The 16,552-nt window shown below is 33.5% G+C and overlaps 1 protein-coding gene across 1 annotated transcript in view; it reads right to left on the bottom strand.

Moving 5' to 3' along the window:
• Window positions 1-16,552, bottom strand: part of LOC126885201 (zinc transporter ZIP3-like) — a 186,194-nt gene that overhangs the window by 58,028 nt on the left and 111,614 nt on the right. The window contains exon 2 of the mRNA XM_050651650.1: window positions 8,310-9,119. Coding sequence (XP_050507607.1) covers window positions 8,310-8,906 — 597 coding nt within the window. The 5' untranslated portion in view covers window positions 8,907-9,119. The remainder of the gene's footprint in view (window positions 1-8,309; window positions 9,120-16,552) is intronic.

The following is a 16,552-nucleotide window of genomic DNA, read 5'->3' as shown; positions in this document are numbered from 1 at the left end:
CTTTATACGCCACAAGGAACACGTAAAAACAGTGGATTTGTTTATTTTTTTTTTTGAAAAAATACACTTAGTTGTTTGTTATAAACCTTATTCGGTATCAGTGAATACTTGGAGTTCCTTCTCAGTAAGCCAATTGGGATTTATAACTGGAATCATGGAATAACTGGATTCCATGATAAATAAAATTACTAATAAAAAATTTTTTGAAATGTGATTTTTTACAGGAGAAAAAGTATTTTTTATAAAGAAAAATATATTTTGTGTCATAATGACTAAAAAACAATTGAAATATGTACTTATATTACTACTTATATTAATATATTCGTGGCGTATATTGTCCACCACCGGAAACAACAAATAATAAAATGTAAATTACGATCTTCTCAGAACGCCGATGATAACGAAACTAAAACCAAATTGTAAAGCACATTCCAGTGATAGGTTAGAGAGATAAACAAGGTCAAAAATTAAATTTTTAAATATATTTGCAGTAGAATTCTTATATCTGGCGTACAAAATACGCCAGCGCGTGTAGTTAAAGGTTAATGGTCTTGATGTTTCACCTAAATAAAATTGTTCACATTCACAAGGTATTTTATAAATGCAATTCTTTGTTCTTTCTTGTTCATTGTTAGGTTTAGTTTTAGATAGAATAGATCTCACGTAAAGTCTTCTACTTTAAAATGTATAATATACGTCTGACCGTCATCGCTTCGGCGAAATAAATTTTTGAAGTGAAAACTTCTTTAGGGACGTTGTGCACTTTTTGGATGGGGAAAAATTATTAAATTTGAATGGGGAGAAAGTAATAAATAAGCGACCGTCATCGCTTCGACGAAATAAACATTTGCAGTGAAAACTTCTTTAGGGACGTTGTGCTCTTTTTGGATGGAAAAAAGTATTAATTATCGACCGTCATCGCGACCGTCATCGCTTCGATGAAATAAATTTGTAAAGTGAAAACTTCTTGAGGGAGGTTGTGCACTTTTTGGATGGGGAAACATATTCAATTAGAGACTGTCATCGCTTCGACGAAATAAATATTTGAAGTGAAACTTCTTTAGGGACGTTGTGCACTTTTTTAGCGACCTTTATCGCTTCGACGAAATAAATGTTTGAAGTAAAAAATTTCTTTAGGGACGTTATGCACTTTTTGGATGGGGATAAATTACTAAATTAGGGACCGTCATCGCTTCGACGAAATAAATATTTGAAGTGAAACTTCTTTAGGGACGTTGTGCACATTTTGGATGGGGGAAAAGTATTGAATTAGGGACTGTCATCCATCGCTTCGACGAAATAAATATTTGAAGTGAAACTTCTTTAGGGACGTTGTGCACTTTTTCGATGGAAAAAAGTATTAAATTAGCGACCGTCATCGCTTCGATGAAATCAATTTTAGAAGTGGAAAGTTCTTGAGGGACGTTGTGCACTTTTTGGATAAGAAAAAATTATTAAATTAGCGACCGTCATCGCTTCGACGAAATAATTTTTTTAAGTTAAAACTTTTTTAGGACGTTGTGCACTTTTTTATGGAGGAAAGTATTGAATTAGGGCCGTAATCGCTTCGACGAAATAAATATTTAAAATGAAACTTATTTAGGGACGTTGTGCACTTTTTCGATGTAAAAAAGTAATAAATTAGCAACTATGATCGCTTCGACGAAATAAATATTTGAAGTGAAAACTTCTTGAGGGACGTTGTGCACTTTTTGGATGGAGAAAATTATTAAATTAGCGACCGGTATCGCTTCGACGAAATAAATTTTTGAATTGAAAATTTCTTTATGGTCATCACTTCGCTGAAATAAATTTTGTACATATATAAATTATGTGTATGTATACATAAATAGCACAGGGCATACGCATCGCGTATATCGTATATGATATAGATACAGCACTTCTTTTAGGATGGGGTAAAAGCATTGAGCTCGTAATTTATATACTATAAGAAGTTTTCACTTCTGTCGGCACTCCCACGAGTGCCTTCAATTTTTTTACTTAGCAACAACATTTTTGATTATTTTAATAGTATTTTGTAATTTGACAACGAAACCCGATTTGGGCTTCGAAACGTTAATAAATTCATTTTTTAGTAAAATTGTGGCTTATTTCCCATAGAAAATACTTAATTATTATAGTTTTTGAAAAAAGTAAGATCCAATTATAGATAGTCCATTGAAATGTTACATTTTTTAGGCCGTACCTTGCATTTGTTAGAGGAGTCAATTTTATTCTTTTATTGTGTAGAGGAGATCAGTAGGAGCTTAAGTTCAAGTTTTTGGGGTCGCCACCCTTGTCCCCCGGCCGCCACCTTGGAAGCGGTGTGCAAAGGAGTTTCGCGCTATATCTCGTAAACTACCAACCCTGCGGAAAATATAATAAACATGAAATGTAGCAAATTAAATTTGTTTCTATTACTTTTTATCGTCATGTGACCAACAAAAAAGTTATAAACCAAAATAAGATAAGATTTTGTAAGAACTTTCCTTTTATAGGTTATAAATTTTTTTCCGTTCATTTCACAATAAAATAACATCATAGCGATTTTGTTGAGGATTTTCAACGAACAAGTTCCACTATTAATTTTATTTATTTAACTAGGTTTTACAGCGCTCCAAACTTGACCAGGTTCTCGAATTCTGATAGAAATACGATAAAAACAAAACTTTAAACTTAGATACTTTTCTATCTGTATATTTATTTATTACAATTTTAACATTCCATGTGCTATTTTGACCCTTTTCCCCGCCACCTATGAGGTAGAGTCTGGAGGCGCGCTTTTTGTGTGGTATCCCCAATAGGCCTAATCCACGGACAATTTCTAGACAAAATAATATTATTTATTATTACATCTTAAAAAAGATCTATCATAGTTATTATTTTTTCATTTTTTTCGATGGTCCAGGCGGAGATTCAGGATCTGAATCAGTATCCGAGGTGAATTTTTGTGGTATACTGAGAGTTAGGCGTCATTGACGGTAATTCATCTTCCAATTCATTTTCTTCAATAATTAATATTGATATGTCCACTATGTTGCTGCAACTTTTACCACCACAATGGAGGTACACTGCTGAACATTTGAGGTCTGCTTTTTGGCAAACACATGCACTTCCTATTTCCATTGCATCTGAAAAAGATGAATTTAATAAGCTCAGGGGTACTGGAGGCTTGGAAGTTTGGATTGGTATCCAAAATTGTTCATGCTTTTTCCAGACCCAATCTTCTGGACAGGCCCGTGCGCAGAATTCGTTTATGGGGGGGGGGGGGGTTTGACATATGTGTATCATGTTAGGTTATGAAGTTAATAAAAAATAATAAGAAACTTTTCTTATAAATGAAGACATTTTATTGTGTCTTGGTCTTGACTTGATATTCAGTTATTATATAATAAATTAACTCTGCGAGGTGTAGAAACAAAAATTGACAACAAAATATTTATTATCAAGTCGGTTTGACTTTCGTAGAATAAGGACTATTGCTAGTGGAAAATTATGTGGAAAAATTCTCGATGGGGGGGTTAGAACCCCCAAAACCCCCCCCCCCCCCTGCGCACGGGCCTGCTTCTGGATCACAATGTTTACCGAGTCATGACTGTATCTGGTGATACACTCGGAGTCTGTGGAATCGGGCTTCATCTTGTGTTGGAGGAAGTGAAAAGAGATTAAATGCATTTTTTGTCACTGTTTTAGCGAATTGTTTGTATCTCAGGGTTTCCAGAGAATCGTCTTTATTTCAGCCATATGAAAAGACCAAAAACGTTCGCCCACAATAGTAAGTAAAGATGGCTCGACTTTCCCACTGACAAATAATTTTCCCCAGAGGTTTCTTACAAATAAAATAACCACCACTCATGATGCGCGCTTAAAAAAAAACACAAAATGCTTATCTAATCACAAAAGTAAGTTCAAGTTTTTGGGGTCGCCACCCTTGTCCCCCGGCCGCCACCTTGGAAACGGTGTGCAAAGGAGTTTCGCGCTATATCTCGTAAACTACCAACCCTGCGGAAAATATAATAAACATGAAATGTAGCAAATTAAATTTCCTACAATTTTGTTTCTATTACTTTTTATCGTCATGTGACCAACAAAAAAGATATAAACAAAAATCAAAAGTTTATTTTTTGAAGGTTATTACTTTTTTTCAGTTCATTTTACAATAAAATAATATTTTACCAATTTTGTAGAGTTAGAGGGTTTTTCAGCGAACAATTTCCACTATAAAGTTGTTTAATTCTATTTGTTTATCTAGGTTTTACAGCGCTCCAAACTTGACCAGATTCTCGAATGCTCATAGGGATACAATAAAAACAAAACGTTAGGCTTACTTTTCTATCTATATATTTTTATTCATACAATTGATTATGATTTTAACATTCCTATGCTATTATTAATATATTTTTGACCATTCTCTCCACTATAAAACTTAAAACCCTACGCATATTATAGAAAAGGTACAAGAAGTTGTTTGAGGACAAATTCGCCAGTCCAGAAGATGAATGACGCAACCGAAAAATGAAAAATTTTTAAATATTTAAAATAGGTATTAAATTAAGAGTAATCGTCCAGGAGCATCGGTATGGCGTTTGTTTTTTGACAACGGTGGCTTTTATTTTCATCGATATTGGTTCGAATTTCATTATCTTAATTTAATCGCCCCATTTTCAACCTTATCTACAGTTGCGTCATTATGCATCGGAAACAAGGTCTAACGTAGCGCTTATTTCAGTAACGACCCAACTACCCTATAGTGGCTCAGTACATTTTTACAGTTTGGTCGTTTTTGTATCATTTGTATATAATATTTTAGAAGTTAATTCGCAATAAACAGGAATTGAGAAAATTTGCAGTTACGTCATTCTTCCTCCATACTGGACTGAATATCTGAATGCTATTAGTTTTATTATTATAATTTATCCTGGGTGGCACAGCAGCCGGTTCCCCTCTATTTATCTTATTCTTAAAGTTGTGCTACCTATTTGGCCACGTGAAGTCGTATTAACAATTGTGAAAAGTATTTTGAGTTTTATAGATAATACTATTGAGAGTGTTGTGGATAAATTTTATATTTTTGTGATTAGTTAAGCATTTTGTGTTTTTTGTAAGCGCGCATCATGAGTGGTGGTTATTTTATTTGTAAGAAACCTCTGGGGAAAATTATTTGTCAGTGGGAAAGTCGAGCCATCTTTACTTACTATTGTGGGCGAACATTTTTGGTCTTTTCATATGGCTGAAATAAAGACGATTCTCTGGAAACCCTGAGATACAAACGATTCGCTAAAACAGTGACAAAAAATGCATTTAATCTCTTTTCACTTCCTCCAACACAAGATGAAGCCCGATTCCACAGACTCCGAGTGTATCACCAGATACAGTCATGACGCGGTAAACATTGTGATCCAGAAGATTGGGTCTGGAAAAAGCATGAGCAATTTTGGATACCAATCCAAACTTCCAAGCCTCCAGTACCCCTGAGCTTATTAAATTCATCTTTTGCAGATGCAATGGAAATAGGAAGTGCATGTGTTTGCCAAAAAGCAGACCTCAAATGTTCAGCAGTGTACCTCCATTGTGGTGGTGAAAGTTGCAGCAACATAGTGGACATATCAATATTAATTACTGAAGAAAATGAATTGGAAGATGAATTACCGTCAATGACGCCTAACTCTCAGTATACCACAAAAATTCACCGCGGATACTGATTCAGATCTTGACTCGCCGCCTGGACCATCGAAAAAAATGAAAAAATAATAACTATGATAGATCTTTTTCAAGATGTAATAATAAATAATATTATTTTGTCTAGAAATTGTCCGTGGATTAGGCCTATTGGGGATACCACACAAAAAACGCGCCTCCAGACTCTACCTCATAGGTGGCGGGGAAAAGGGTCAAAATAGCACATGGAATGTTAAAATTATAATAAATAAATATACAGATAGAAAAGTATCTAAGTTTAAAGTTTTGTTTTTATCGTATTCCTATCAGAATTCGAGAACCTGGTCAAGTTTGCAGCGCTGTAAAACCTAGTTACATAAATAAAATTAATAGTGGAACTTGTTCGTTGAAAATCCTCAACAAAATCGCTATGATGTTATTTTATTGTGAAATGAACGGAAAAAAATTTATAACCTATAAAAGGAAAGTTCTTACAAAATCTTATCTTATTTTTGTTTATAACTTTTTTGTTGGTCACTTGACGATAAAAAATGATAGATATAAAATTGTAGAAAATTTAATTTGCTACATTTTACGGGTAATTAAATTTTCTGTAGGGTTGCTAGTTTAGGAGATACAGCGCAAAAGCCCTTTGCACCACTTTTTCCAAGATGGCGGCCGGGGGACAAAAGTGGCGACCTAAAAAACTTGAACTTAAGCTTCTACTGAACCCTCCTACACATTAAAAAAATAAAATTGACTCCTCTAAGAAATGCAACCCTAAATGTAACATTTCAATGGACTAAGAGCGCATTTTTAAATCTTCTTAAAAATCTTGAAATCTAGAAATGACAAGAGGTACGAAAAAATGATACAGTACAAAAATGGAGGGTTTTTTTCAGATAATTTAGTTTTGTCTTTCATTACTGTACCTCTTTATCATTTTCGAGTTACATGGAGAAAAAATCAAGATTTTTAGGAAAATTTAAAAACGCGCTCTATAATTTGTTCTTATTTTTCAAAAAGCATGCGTTTTAAACCCGTAAATATTTTTGCACATAGAAATAACACTATAATAAAATGTATTGTAGAAGTAAAATGATCCATTTAAATCTGGCGGATGAGGGCCCAGGTTTTCTAGTCACTTCCGTGGTAGAGACTATTCTCCAAATTTCATCAAAATCGATGCAGTAGTATAGAATTCGGACGTAATATCCTGTTTTTGTTCTTATTGAATTTCGTAATTAGATAATTTCAATTTTAGCCAGCACAAACAAAATTTAAAAATACACCCACTGGCACAAAATTTTGCCACTAAAAATTTTTGTTTAAGTTTGACAATTTATATATATGTAATAGTCTCCCGTTTTATACCGCTGACGCGGCTTTGGGATTATAGCAGGGTAGTCTGCTATGTCTAGGGCCTACGGTATACCAGGAAGGTAACAGGGCCAGTGCTATGCTTCAACTTCCAGTTATTACACCTGGTTTTACCGAAGGTACTCATTTTATTCAGACTTAGTCGACCTGGGGCCTATAGACAATTTTTAAAAATGTCTAGCTGTTCTCGCCGGCGCTGGGTTTCGAACCCCGCTCTACCAGCTTGCGAGTCAGACATCCTACCACCTAAGCTACGCCTGCCCGTTTGACAATTTATAACTTTATTATTTGTACTTCGATTTTCAAGATTCTTGCATCGGTTTGTAGGTAAATGTATTGATATCGTTTCTTATTATTCCTATAACAAAAGATTTTTGCTTAGATGCTATTATACGGAGGTGAATGGAAGCATTGTATTTTTTTCCTAATTTTAAAACATTCTGTGGAAAAATTGAAGGAATGATTTTGTTTCATACTCCTTTTGTATTATCTTAGACGTATTCCTAAGATTTTGTTTTTTTAATTATTCGAATATCTCTTTTCTTGTAAAAACTGTAAATAAAATCTCTACTTTGAAGTTTTATTTAATTAAAAATATCAAACGCACTAAAATTAACAACACGAAACGAAATTAACAACAAAACAAAACAATTAAATAGCGGATATGTCCACCTCTCGCATCAACAACTGCTCGCAATCCGTTTGGCATCGAATAAATAAGATGTGCTATTCTTGCCTGGTGAATAGCCCGATATTCCTCTACCAGGGTCATAACTGTACCAAATTTTCTGGAGGCCTAAGATTATGGCGAATAGGTATTTTCAATTAATTCCATAAATGTTCGATAGGATTGAGATCTGGGCTGCATGCGGGCCATTCTAATCTATCAATCCAACCTCTATTTCAGATATTTGTTTATGAGTAAATCAGTGTTTTTATTTACAAAAAATTGCGCAGCTCTTACAAGAAAAGAGATATTCGGATAATTTTAAAAAATATGAAACAAAATCAGCTTTTTAATTTTTCCACAGAATTTTTTAAAGTTAGGAGAAAAGACAAGGCTTCCATTCAGCCCTGTATAATGCCATCTAAGCAAAATGTTTTTGTTACCGAAATAATAACAAACGATATCAATACATGTACCTACAAACTGATGCAAGAATCTTGAAAATTTTAGTACAAATAATAAAGTTATGAATCTTAACCAAAAATTGTTAGTGGCGGAGTTTTGTGCCGGTGAATGTATAAAAAGCAAAGTTTTTTACTCTCACCTTTGTAGGTTCCGCTTCTGTTCCAACAACTAATCCTTCTAATAATGCGTGAACGGACAAAGCAACTAACAGTCCTATGTTTGCAGTCTGAGTGGACGAAGAAGGTTCTGGTTGACTGTTAATACTTAATTGGTCAGCAATTTGTTCATTAAAAAGAGCACTATCACTTTGAGCTCGTGAAAATGACTGAGCACTTAGCTGCCTTGATGCTCGTGTTTCATTTCTAATAGTTCCATATGAGTTTCTTCTACTGTTGTTATGGCCGTGGTCATGTAAAAGACTAGCTGCTTCATCTTCCGAATTACCATATGCGTAATGTATTATTTCATCGATTATGTACAAAATAAAAAAGCCGGCACAGTAGAACAATTCTGCGTATTTTTTAAAATTATCTGGTAAAGATTCTTTAACCTCCGGTAAGATATGCACCAGGGACGTTGCTAGAAGTACCCCTCCGCCAAAACATAGGAGGCTTGAAAGTACTAAAGGCCATGGACTTCTACCTTGGTTAACAAAGCAGTTAGGAAACACACCCGTTAAGAAACTCGATACGCCAATGCTTAGCACAGAAAATACTTTTGCTTGTACTAAATTCATTGTTCAATGCATTGGCGAGCGCTAAAAATAAACACATCAACACATCGCGGAACTATGACTCAAGTCGAACTGTTGTTAATAATAATAATAATCCCGAGGATATACAGCGATAACAATTAATTGACCATTTTTTATATACTATGTCTTATCAGTTTCTAAAACAGATAATTTAAAGTTTTCAAATGGCACAAACTGGGAGATGAAAGGTCCAACCTAGAAAAAAATAGACAATTAGTAATATACATACACTGCGTGCCAGAGGAAACGGGTCACACACACAAAATTTAGGAAATTTTATATTTTTTTATATATTTTCCCATACTTCTTTAATTTGTTTTATGTTAATTAAATTAAATGAAAATAAAGATTTAACGAAAGAGTCTTCAATGAGAACGGAAAGAGAATGGTGGACTTCTGCACAACAAACGAACTAAGAATAATTACCAACACATTTTTTGATCATAAAATTGAGCACAAATACACGTTTGAAAATACAAGAGGACATATATCAATGATAGATTATGTGATCACAAACAGACAGAGCTGGGCCGGGTACTGATAAATTGTACTCGGGTACAGAGTACCGGGTACTTTTCATATTTGAGGAACGAGTACAGAGTACCGAGTACTTTGCTCAAAAAAAGTACTCAGAGTACAATACTCAAAGTACAATTACCCGAATTTCTCGGGTACTTATTTCGAGTACATTTGAATATAGAACCCGAAAAAAGGTAAGAGGGTAATAATTATCTCTGCCTCTCTAAACATATTTATTTATGAGTTATGAAAACATAAAATAACATATAACTCCAACTTAAATAAAAAAAAATAAGAATTTTAAAAATTGATCATTGATTAATACAGTAAAACCTGTCAGTAACGGCCACTAAAAATGAAGGAACTATTGGCCGATATAGAAAGGTGGCCGGTATTTCCAGTTTTTGTAGTTCACAAATATATAAAAGATAATTGGAACTTTGTTTATTTTATTATATATATATATATATATATATATATATATATATATATATATATATATATATATATAAAACAAGGTTGAAATTATATATATATATATATATATATATATATATATATTTATTTTTAGCATCTCATGACGTCCCCCCATGTTAAACTGTAGTCTCTCGTGGCGTCCAGGTCGTCGTGGACTCCGATATACGGTTGCCACGAGGATTTTCTCTAAAATTTATCGCAGGTGAAAGGTACCACTTCCTACAATGCCTGAACAAAATATTGGCCGGATGTCCTCAGACACGTTATCTGTATAATAATATACACATTACTTGGGGCAGTTGCCGTCAGGCGCGCCACGTTTGCTTGCTGTATATCTAAAATCACTTTAACGGTTTTGATGACGTCCAAATATATATTTATTCATTTTAAGGTTGTCGCGGAATCCGTATATTTCAGTTTATGTCCTCATGGCTTCTACTACGCTGTTGCCACCTCAAATGTTGGTATTTAGACTTCGGATATTTTTATAAATAATTATTGTAGTATTTTAAAACAATTATTGTTGTGACAGATTAATGATATTCTCTTTGTATAATTAACAGTGTATTTTTACTGCAAAAATAAAAACAATTAAAAAGTATGTTCATTAAACTTGATGAATTTATCATAACCAGTTGCCGAAACTGGTGGTCTAATTGCTCAATTGTAACATATTATAGAAGTGTTAGATTTTATTCTTAATTCTTTATTAGAAGATCCAGATTTAGAAATTAGAACCACAAATACATTTAAAGAATATAAATATCTCGAATCTATATTATCTAAAGAAGGCAAAAGAGACGTCGAAAACAGAACACAGCAGGGCAAAATAGCGGTAAACATTCTAAGCTCTCTACTATGGTCTAAAGAGATAAGACAAAAAACGACAATCTATCGTACCTTGGTAGAGCCTATTATGACTTATGGAGCAGAAGTTTGGCAGATCACAAAAAAAGATAAAAAGAGAATACAAGTAGGTAGTAGAAATAGATTATCTAAGGGGAGCGTGTGGTATATAAAAGATCGCATCAGGAAGGAGGACAAAAACTGTATATTCCAGTGTAGATAGAATTGAGACGAGACAACTAGTGTGGTATGGTCACGTCAAACGAATGAATGAAGATAGATGGCCAAAGAAAGCTTTAAATTACATACCACAACAAAGAAGAAGAAGGGGAAGGTCTTCAGTTACCTGGGAAGAACATGTACAGCACATCATGAGAGATAAAGCCATCAAAGAAGACGAATGGATGGACAGAAAAAGATAGCGGTCGAAATGCGAGAAGTAGCAGAGGCTATAGGAACCTCGCTTATAGATATACAGGGTGTTTGGTAAAGAATGGGCCATAGCTTAACCTTAGGTTCCTGAGGTTAAAATAGGCCGATTTAAACTAACTTACCTTAGTACAAAGTTTATAATAACCCAGATACAGGGTGTCAAAGTTAAACTTTTTTTTTATTTATTATTGAATATTTCCTGACAGGTATGAGATAACAACATGAAATTCGGTATGTGGGGGTTTTTTGGGTTGAGAAAACCAAATTCCCTACCAAAAATTATGTATTGTTCAGAGGGCGCCACATACGCCTTTCAGCACTAATTTATTACGTTCAATTTTTTTTATCCCTCACTCTGAGTAATTTTGACATTAAAATGTTTATTCTCCTATTAGTTTTACTTAAAAAAAGGTATACTTTTTTCATCTCCCTAAACTCAACCGTTTTCGAGATAAACGCATTTTAAATCTTCGATACACCATCATTTTTAGCATAATATCATTGTAGTTCCACCCGAAAAATAACTTAAAACCATAATAATTGTGTCAGTTCTCAAATTTATGTCATTGCATCGCAAATTCCACTTGAAGAAATTTGCGATACATTTTTGGATAATTTTATGGTTTTAAGTTATTTTTCGGGTGTAACTACATGATATTATGCTAAAAATGATGGTGTATCGCAGATTTAAAATGCGTTTATCTCGAAAACGGTTGAGTTTAGGGAGATGAAAGAACTAATAAAAATTTTAATGTCAAAATTATACAGAGTGAGGGATAAAAAAATTGAACGTAATAAATGAGTGCTGAAAGGCGTATGTGGCGCCCTCTGGGGAATACATAATTTTTGGTAGGGAATTTAGTTTTCTCGGCCCAAAAAACCCCCACGTACCAAATTTCATGTTGTTATCTCATACCTGTCAGGATATATTCAATAATAAATAAAAAAAAGTTTAATTTTGACACCCTGTATCTCGGTTATTATAAACTTTGTACTAAGGTAAGTTAGCTTAAATCGGGCTATTTTAACCTCAGGAACCTGAGGTTAAGGTATGGCCCATTCTTTACCAAACACCCTGTATAGATAGAATTCTTTATTACAATATTTTTAATAATATAATTTTTCTATTCTCATACTATAATATATCAATTATAATGTCATCACCTGTATCATAGATAGAATCAGATAGATCATTAGATAGAACTAAAAAAGCAGGACGAACTTCTCCCGGAAGTAGGTACATAAAATAATGCCCTCTATTCGTAACGGAACATCACAAGAGATATGGGAGACTTTTAAACAACACCAACTGATCATCCAAAGATAAATAATCCTGTGAAACGGAAACACTGGATAACAGATGAAACCTTTCAAATCATTGAGAATAGAAGAAATCTTTGTCAAAGTGGTATGCATAGTGAAAGGGAAAAAGCTAGTTTAAGAAACCTCAATAAAAAAGTAAAGCGAAGATGCAAGGCAGATAAAAACTGTAGTAACAAAGTATATACAAAGAAATTGAGAGACATGATCAGAATAATCAGCCGAGTGATCTATTTAGAAAAATACGCTACTTAACAAGATACTTCAAAGCCAGAACTTGGGCCATAGAAGACAACACTGGAACACTGAGAACAATCAGAGAAGATATAGCAGAGACATGGAGATCGTATTGCAGGGATCTATATAAAGATGATTAACCCCAAAAACCTATTAACCAAATCTTTGATGAGGAAGAAGAAGAACCTGATATACTTGAAAATAAAGTAAGACTAGCGATCATTAAGCTCAAATATAATAAAGCACCAGGTCCAGATATGATAACAGCAGAAATACTCAAAGCCACAGAAGAAACTGGCGTAAAATTACTTCATCTACTCTGTAACCAAATATGGCATTCTAAACAATGGCCTGAAAACTGGACAAAATCTACAATAACAACAATTCATAAAAAAGGCAGCTTCCATAAATGCGACAATTATAGAACTATTTCTCTTATATCAGATGCCAGTAAAATAATACTACATAAATATAATCAATGAGAGACTAAAATCATTCCTTCAAAGAGAAATTCCACAAGAGCAAACGGGATTTACCAAAGGTAGAGGTAATCGAGAACACCTGTTGAATATAAGACAGATAATCGAAAAATCTAGGGAATTCAATATTCCACTGTACATATGCTTTATAGATTATCGTTAGGCGTTCGACAGGGTCAAGTGGAGACACTTATTATACTAAAAGAAGTAGGCGTACCCCAACACCCTATTTCGCTTATAACTGAACTATACGAACACACAAAGAAGATACAATGTGGAAGCTCTTAAACAAGAAAAAACAAGAATCGAATTCACAAAAAGACTGAAATTAAACCGAACAGCACTGTCCCAACATGAGGAAACAGTGGAAGAAATATGGAAGAACTTCAAGGACATTATGCAAAAACTGCAAACGAAATTATAGGGATGAAAAAAAAAGAGAAAAGAAATGGATAACCGGAGACACATTGTACTCCAGGGAAATAAGGCAAAAATATACGTTCGGAACACTTGACCGGCCAGGTTGCAAATGAATTTTTTGGATACTATATACCTATTACATTATAAATACAAAAATGTCCGTTACAGTTCGCACGATAATTTTAGTTATTAACAAATAAGGGTCAAAAATGTCAGTTTTTGAATTTTGGTACGATTATTTGTTGCTTCGGAAGTTGCAAAATAAAACTTAAATTTTGAAAATAAAAAATTTGCCATAACTTTTGCAAAAATAAACTTAAGACTGATATTACATGAACAATTGGGTAAAACAGTCCATCTCCAGCCCAGATAATACACAAAAAATTTCAAGTCGATTCGTCAATTAGTTTACATTTGATTCAATTTGTTTATAAAAAAAAGCTTTTCTTTGCAATGATGAAGCATGCTTTCTTCATCAAATAATAATGATATAGCAATTTTGTGGAAACAGCATGAAAAAAGAATACTTATGTTTTCAAAGTTTAAAAAAAAAAAATAATAAAAGGTCATTTTTATCATTCCGAAAATATTTTAGTAAAGTAGAGTCATTTTTGGCTTATAAAAACAATTTGAATAACTTTGTTAGTAATGACTGCAAACTAAATTAATCGACTTAGGGATGGGAAAAACCTACTGGTTATAACCTAAAACCGGTTTTTTTAATTCGAAACAATCAGTTTTACCGGTTTTTTTGTCCCGGTTATAACAGGTTTTTTCTTTTTAACGTAATAACCGGCGAAAACCGAACAAGTTACCTGTGGAAAAAAATTTGTTTAGATAAAAATGAAGAAATTTCTATCTATCTTCGATCTCAATCATATGTATTATAAATAATATGCGAAGTAATAAGTAATTAACCCAAACAACCATAATTCAACTTTTTTTTACTAATAGAGAACTGGACGAAATTGTCACATCAGCTTTTATGAAACAATTTTGGGAATAGTTATTTAGTTTTAGATGATAATATATTTACATAAAAAAGTAAGTGATCTGCTTGAAATCGATATTCCAACCATCATCTAAAAAATTGTTTATACTTGAGTACTTGAGACTTGAGACTCTTGTATGAAATATGAATACCGAAATACGATTAGGAATCTCCAATATGTAATTTTTAAATATTAGGAAATAAAAGGTAGCTATTATACAAACGTATTAAAAAATATTACCTACTGAAATTTTTTGATGGCAGTAGAGAAGTAAATAATGAATTGGTTTATCGAATTTATTTTTAAGTAAAATATAAGTCATTTGGATATTTTTCTAAACTTGATAGATCCAAGGGACATTTCGGGTAGATCGGTACGATCATCATTTTTGAGAATATCCCAATTATTCACAACGCAATATACGCCGAAGCCGTCTACAACTAGCGACGAATCAGAGATTGGGGTACTTTCGCCCATTTTTAGGGTAATTTGAAAGCCCCTGGGAAAATTTTTATAGGTTGAATTGGTTGGGGAATTTTTCGGGAGGAAAATTGAGCAAAATAAAGTGCAATATAAATGTAACATTATAACCTATTGAGTATTTGCTTTTGATTAAAAAAACGAAAACCGGTTTTTGGAACAACCGGTTATTTGACCGGCTATAACCGCCAGGTTAAACCGTAAGTAAAAAAAACGGTATAACCGAAACCCGGTTTTTTGTTCAACAACCGCCATGCACCATCCCTAGACTTTAGGATTTAAAAAGCTGGTACTTTTACATTATTATTGTATTATCGGTTTATAACCTTCTCCGTCTTCCGATACCCGTTCGCCATTCCTCTCTGTCCGCACATTGATCTACTTGCAGACCTCTTTCATCCATGGCTTTGTTTATTCCTGCCTGCCAAATTTTCCGCGGTCTACCTCGTCTTCTTCTACCTTGCGGTTTCTAGTTTTGCACTTGTTTTGTGATTTTGTCTTCATGCATTATTTGTATGTGACCAAACCATCGTAGTTGTATTTCGTTGATTTCGTCATTTATTGTATGTGTGACCTTCATTATTTCTCGTATCCGTTCATTGGTGACATGTTCTCTTCTTGGTCTTCCTGCAGCTCTTCTCCAGAAATCCATTTCAGTGACATCTAACATTTGTTTTGATTTTTCCTTCATATGCCATACTTCGCAGCTGTATGTTATAATGCTTTTCACTACGGCGTTATAGATTTTTTCTTGTTTTGGTTGTTTATCTGCTTGTCCCAGAGTACTGAGTTTAGGAGCTTTCCTGCCCTGAATATTTCGTTCTTTAATGGCTCCGTCCAGTGTTCCATCATTCGTGATTTTCATACCCAGGTATTTATATTGGTTACATTTACTGATTGTTTCTCCTCCTTCTATAGTCGAGAAAATTAAGCATTTTGGCTCGCAATTTTTTCGTCCAGCATGGATTTACTTTTCACAAGAGATTTTCACAGAAGGTAGGGAATGGTCCAAGGATCATTTTCTATATCATGCCGCTGTACGTTAAAAGCTTGGAGTGGTTGCCAGCCCATCTCGGAGACGGGAATTTTTTATTATATTTTAACCATGTAAATCGATGTAAAAATGAATTCTAAGAAAAAAATGTTTTTTACATTTTCTTCGTAAAACTAGTATTTTTCGAGTTATTCGCGCTTGAAAGTAACAGTTTTTCGACGAAAAAATCGACTTTTTTAGATGGTTTTTTGAGAACACCTCGAAAAATATGCATTTAATCAAAAAAACTGTGGATATCAAAAATGCATCTTTTAGTAACACAAATTAAATTAAACTTAAATAATCTTTTAAGTATACTGTTAGACCTTTCAAAAAATAATAATATGAAGCTCCTAGTATGAAAATTAAGCGACTCATGATCAAAAAAAGGTC

Source organism: Diabrotica virgifera, chromosome 5 (assembly GCF_917563875.1).
Source record: "Diabrotica virgifera virgifera chromosome 5, PGI_DIABVI_V3a".
NCBI classification, from domain to species: Eukaryota; Metazoa; Arthropoda; class Insecta; order Coleoptera; family Chrysomelidae; genus Diabrotica; species Diabrotica virgifera.
This window is presented reverse-complemented; position numbering and strand designations above follow the sequence as displayed.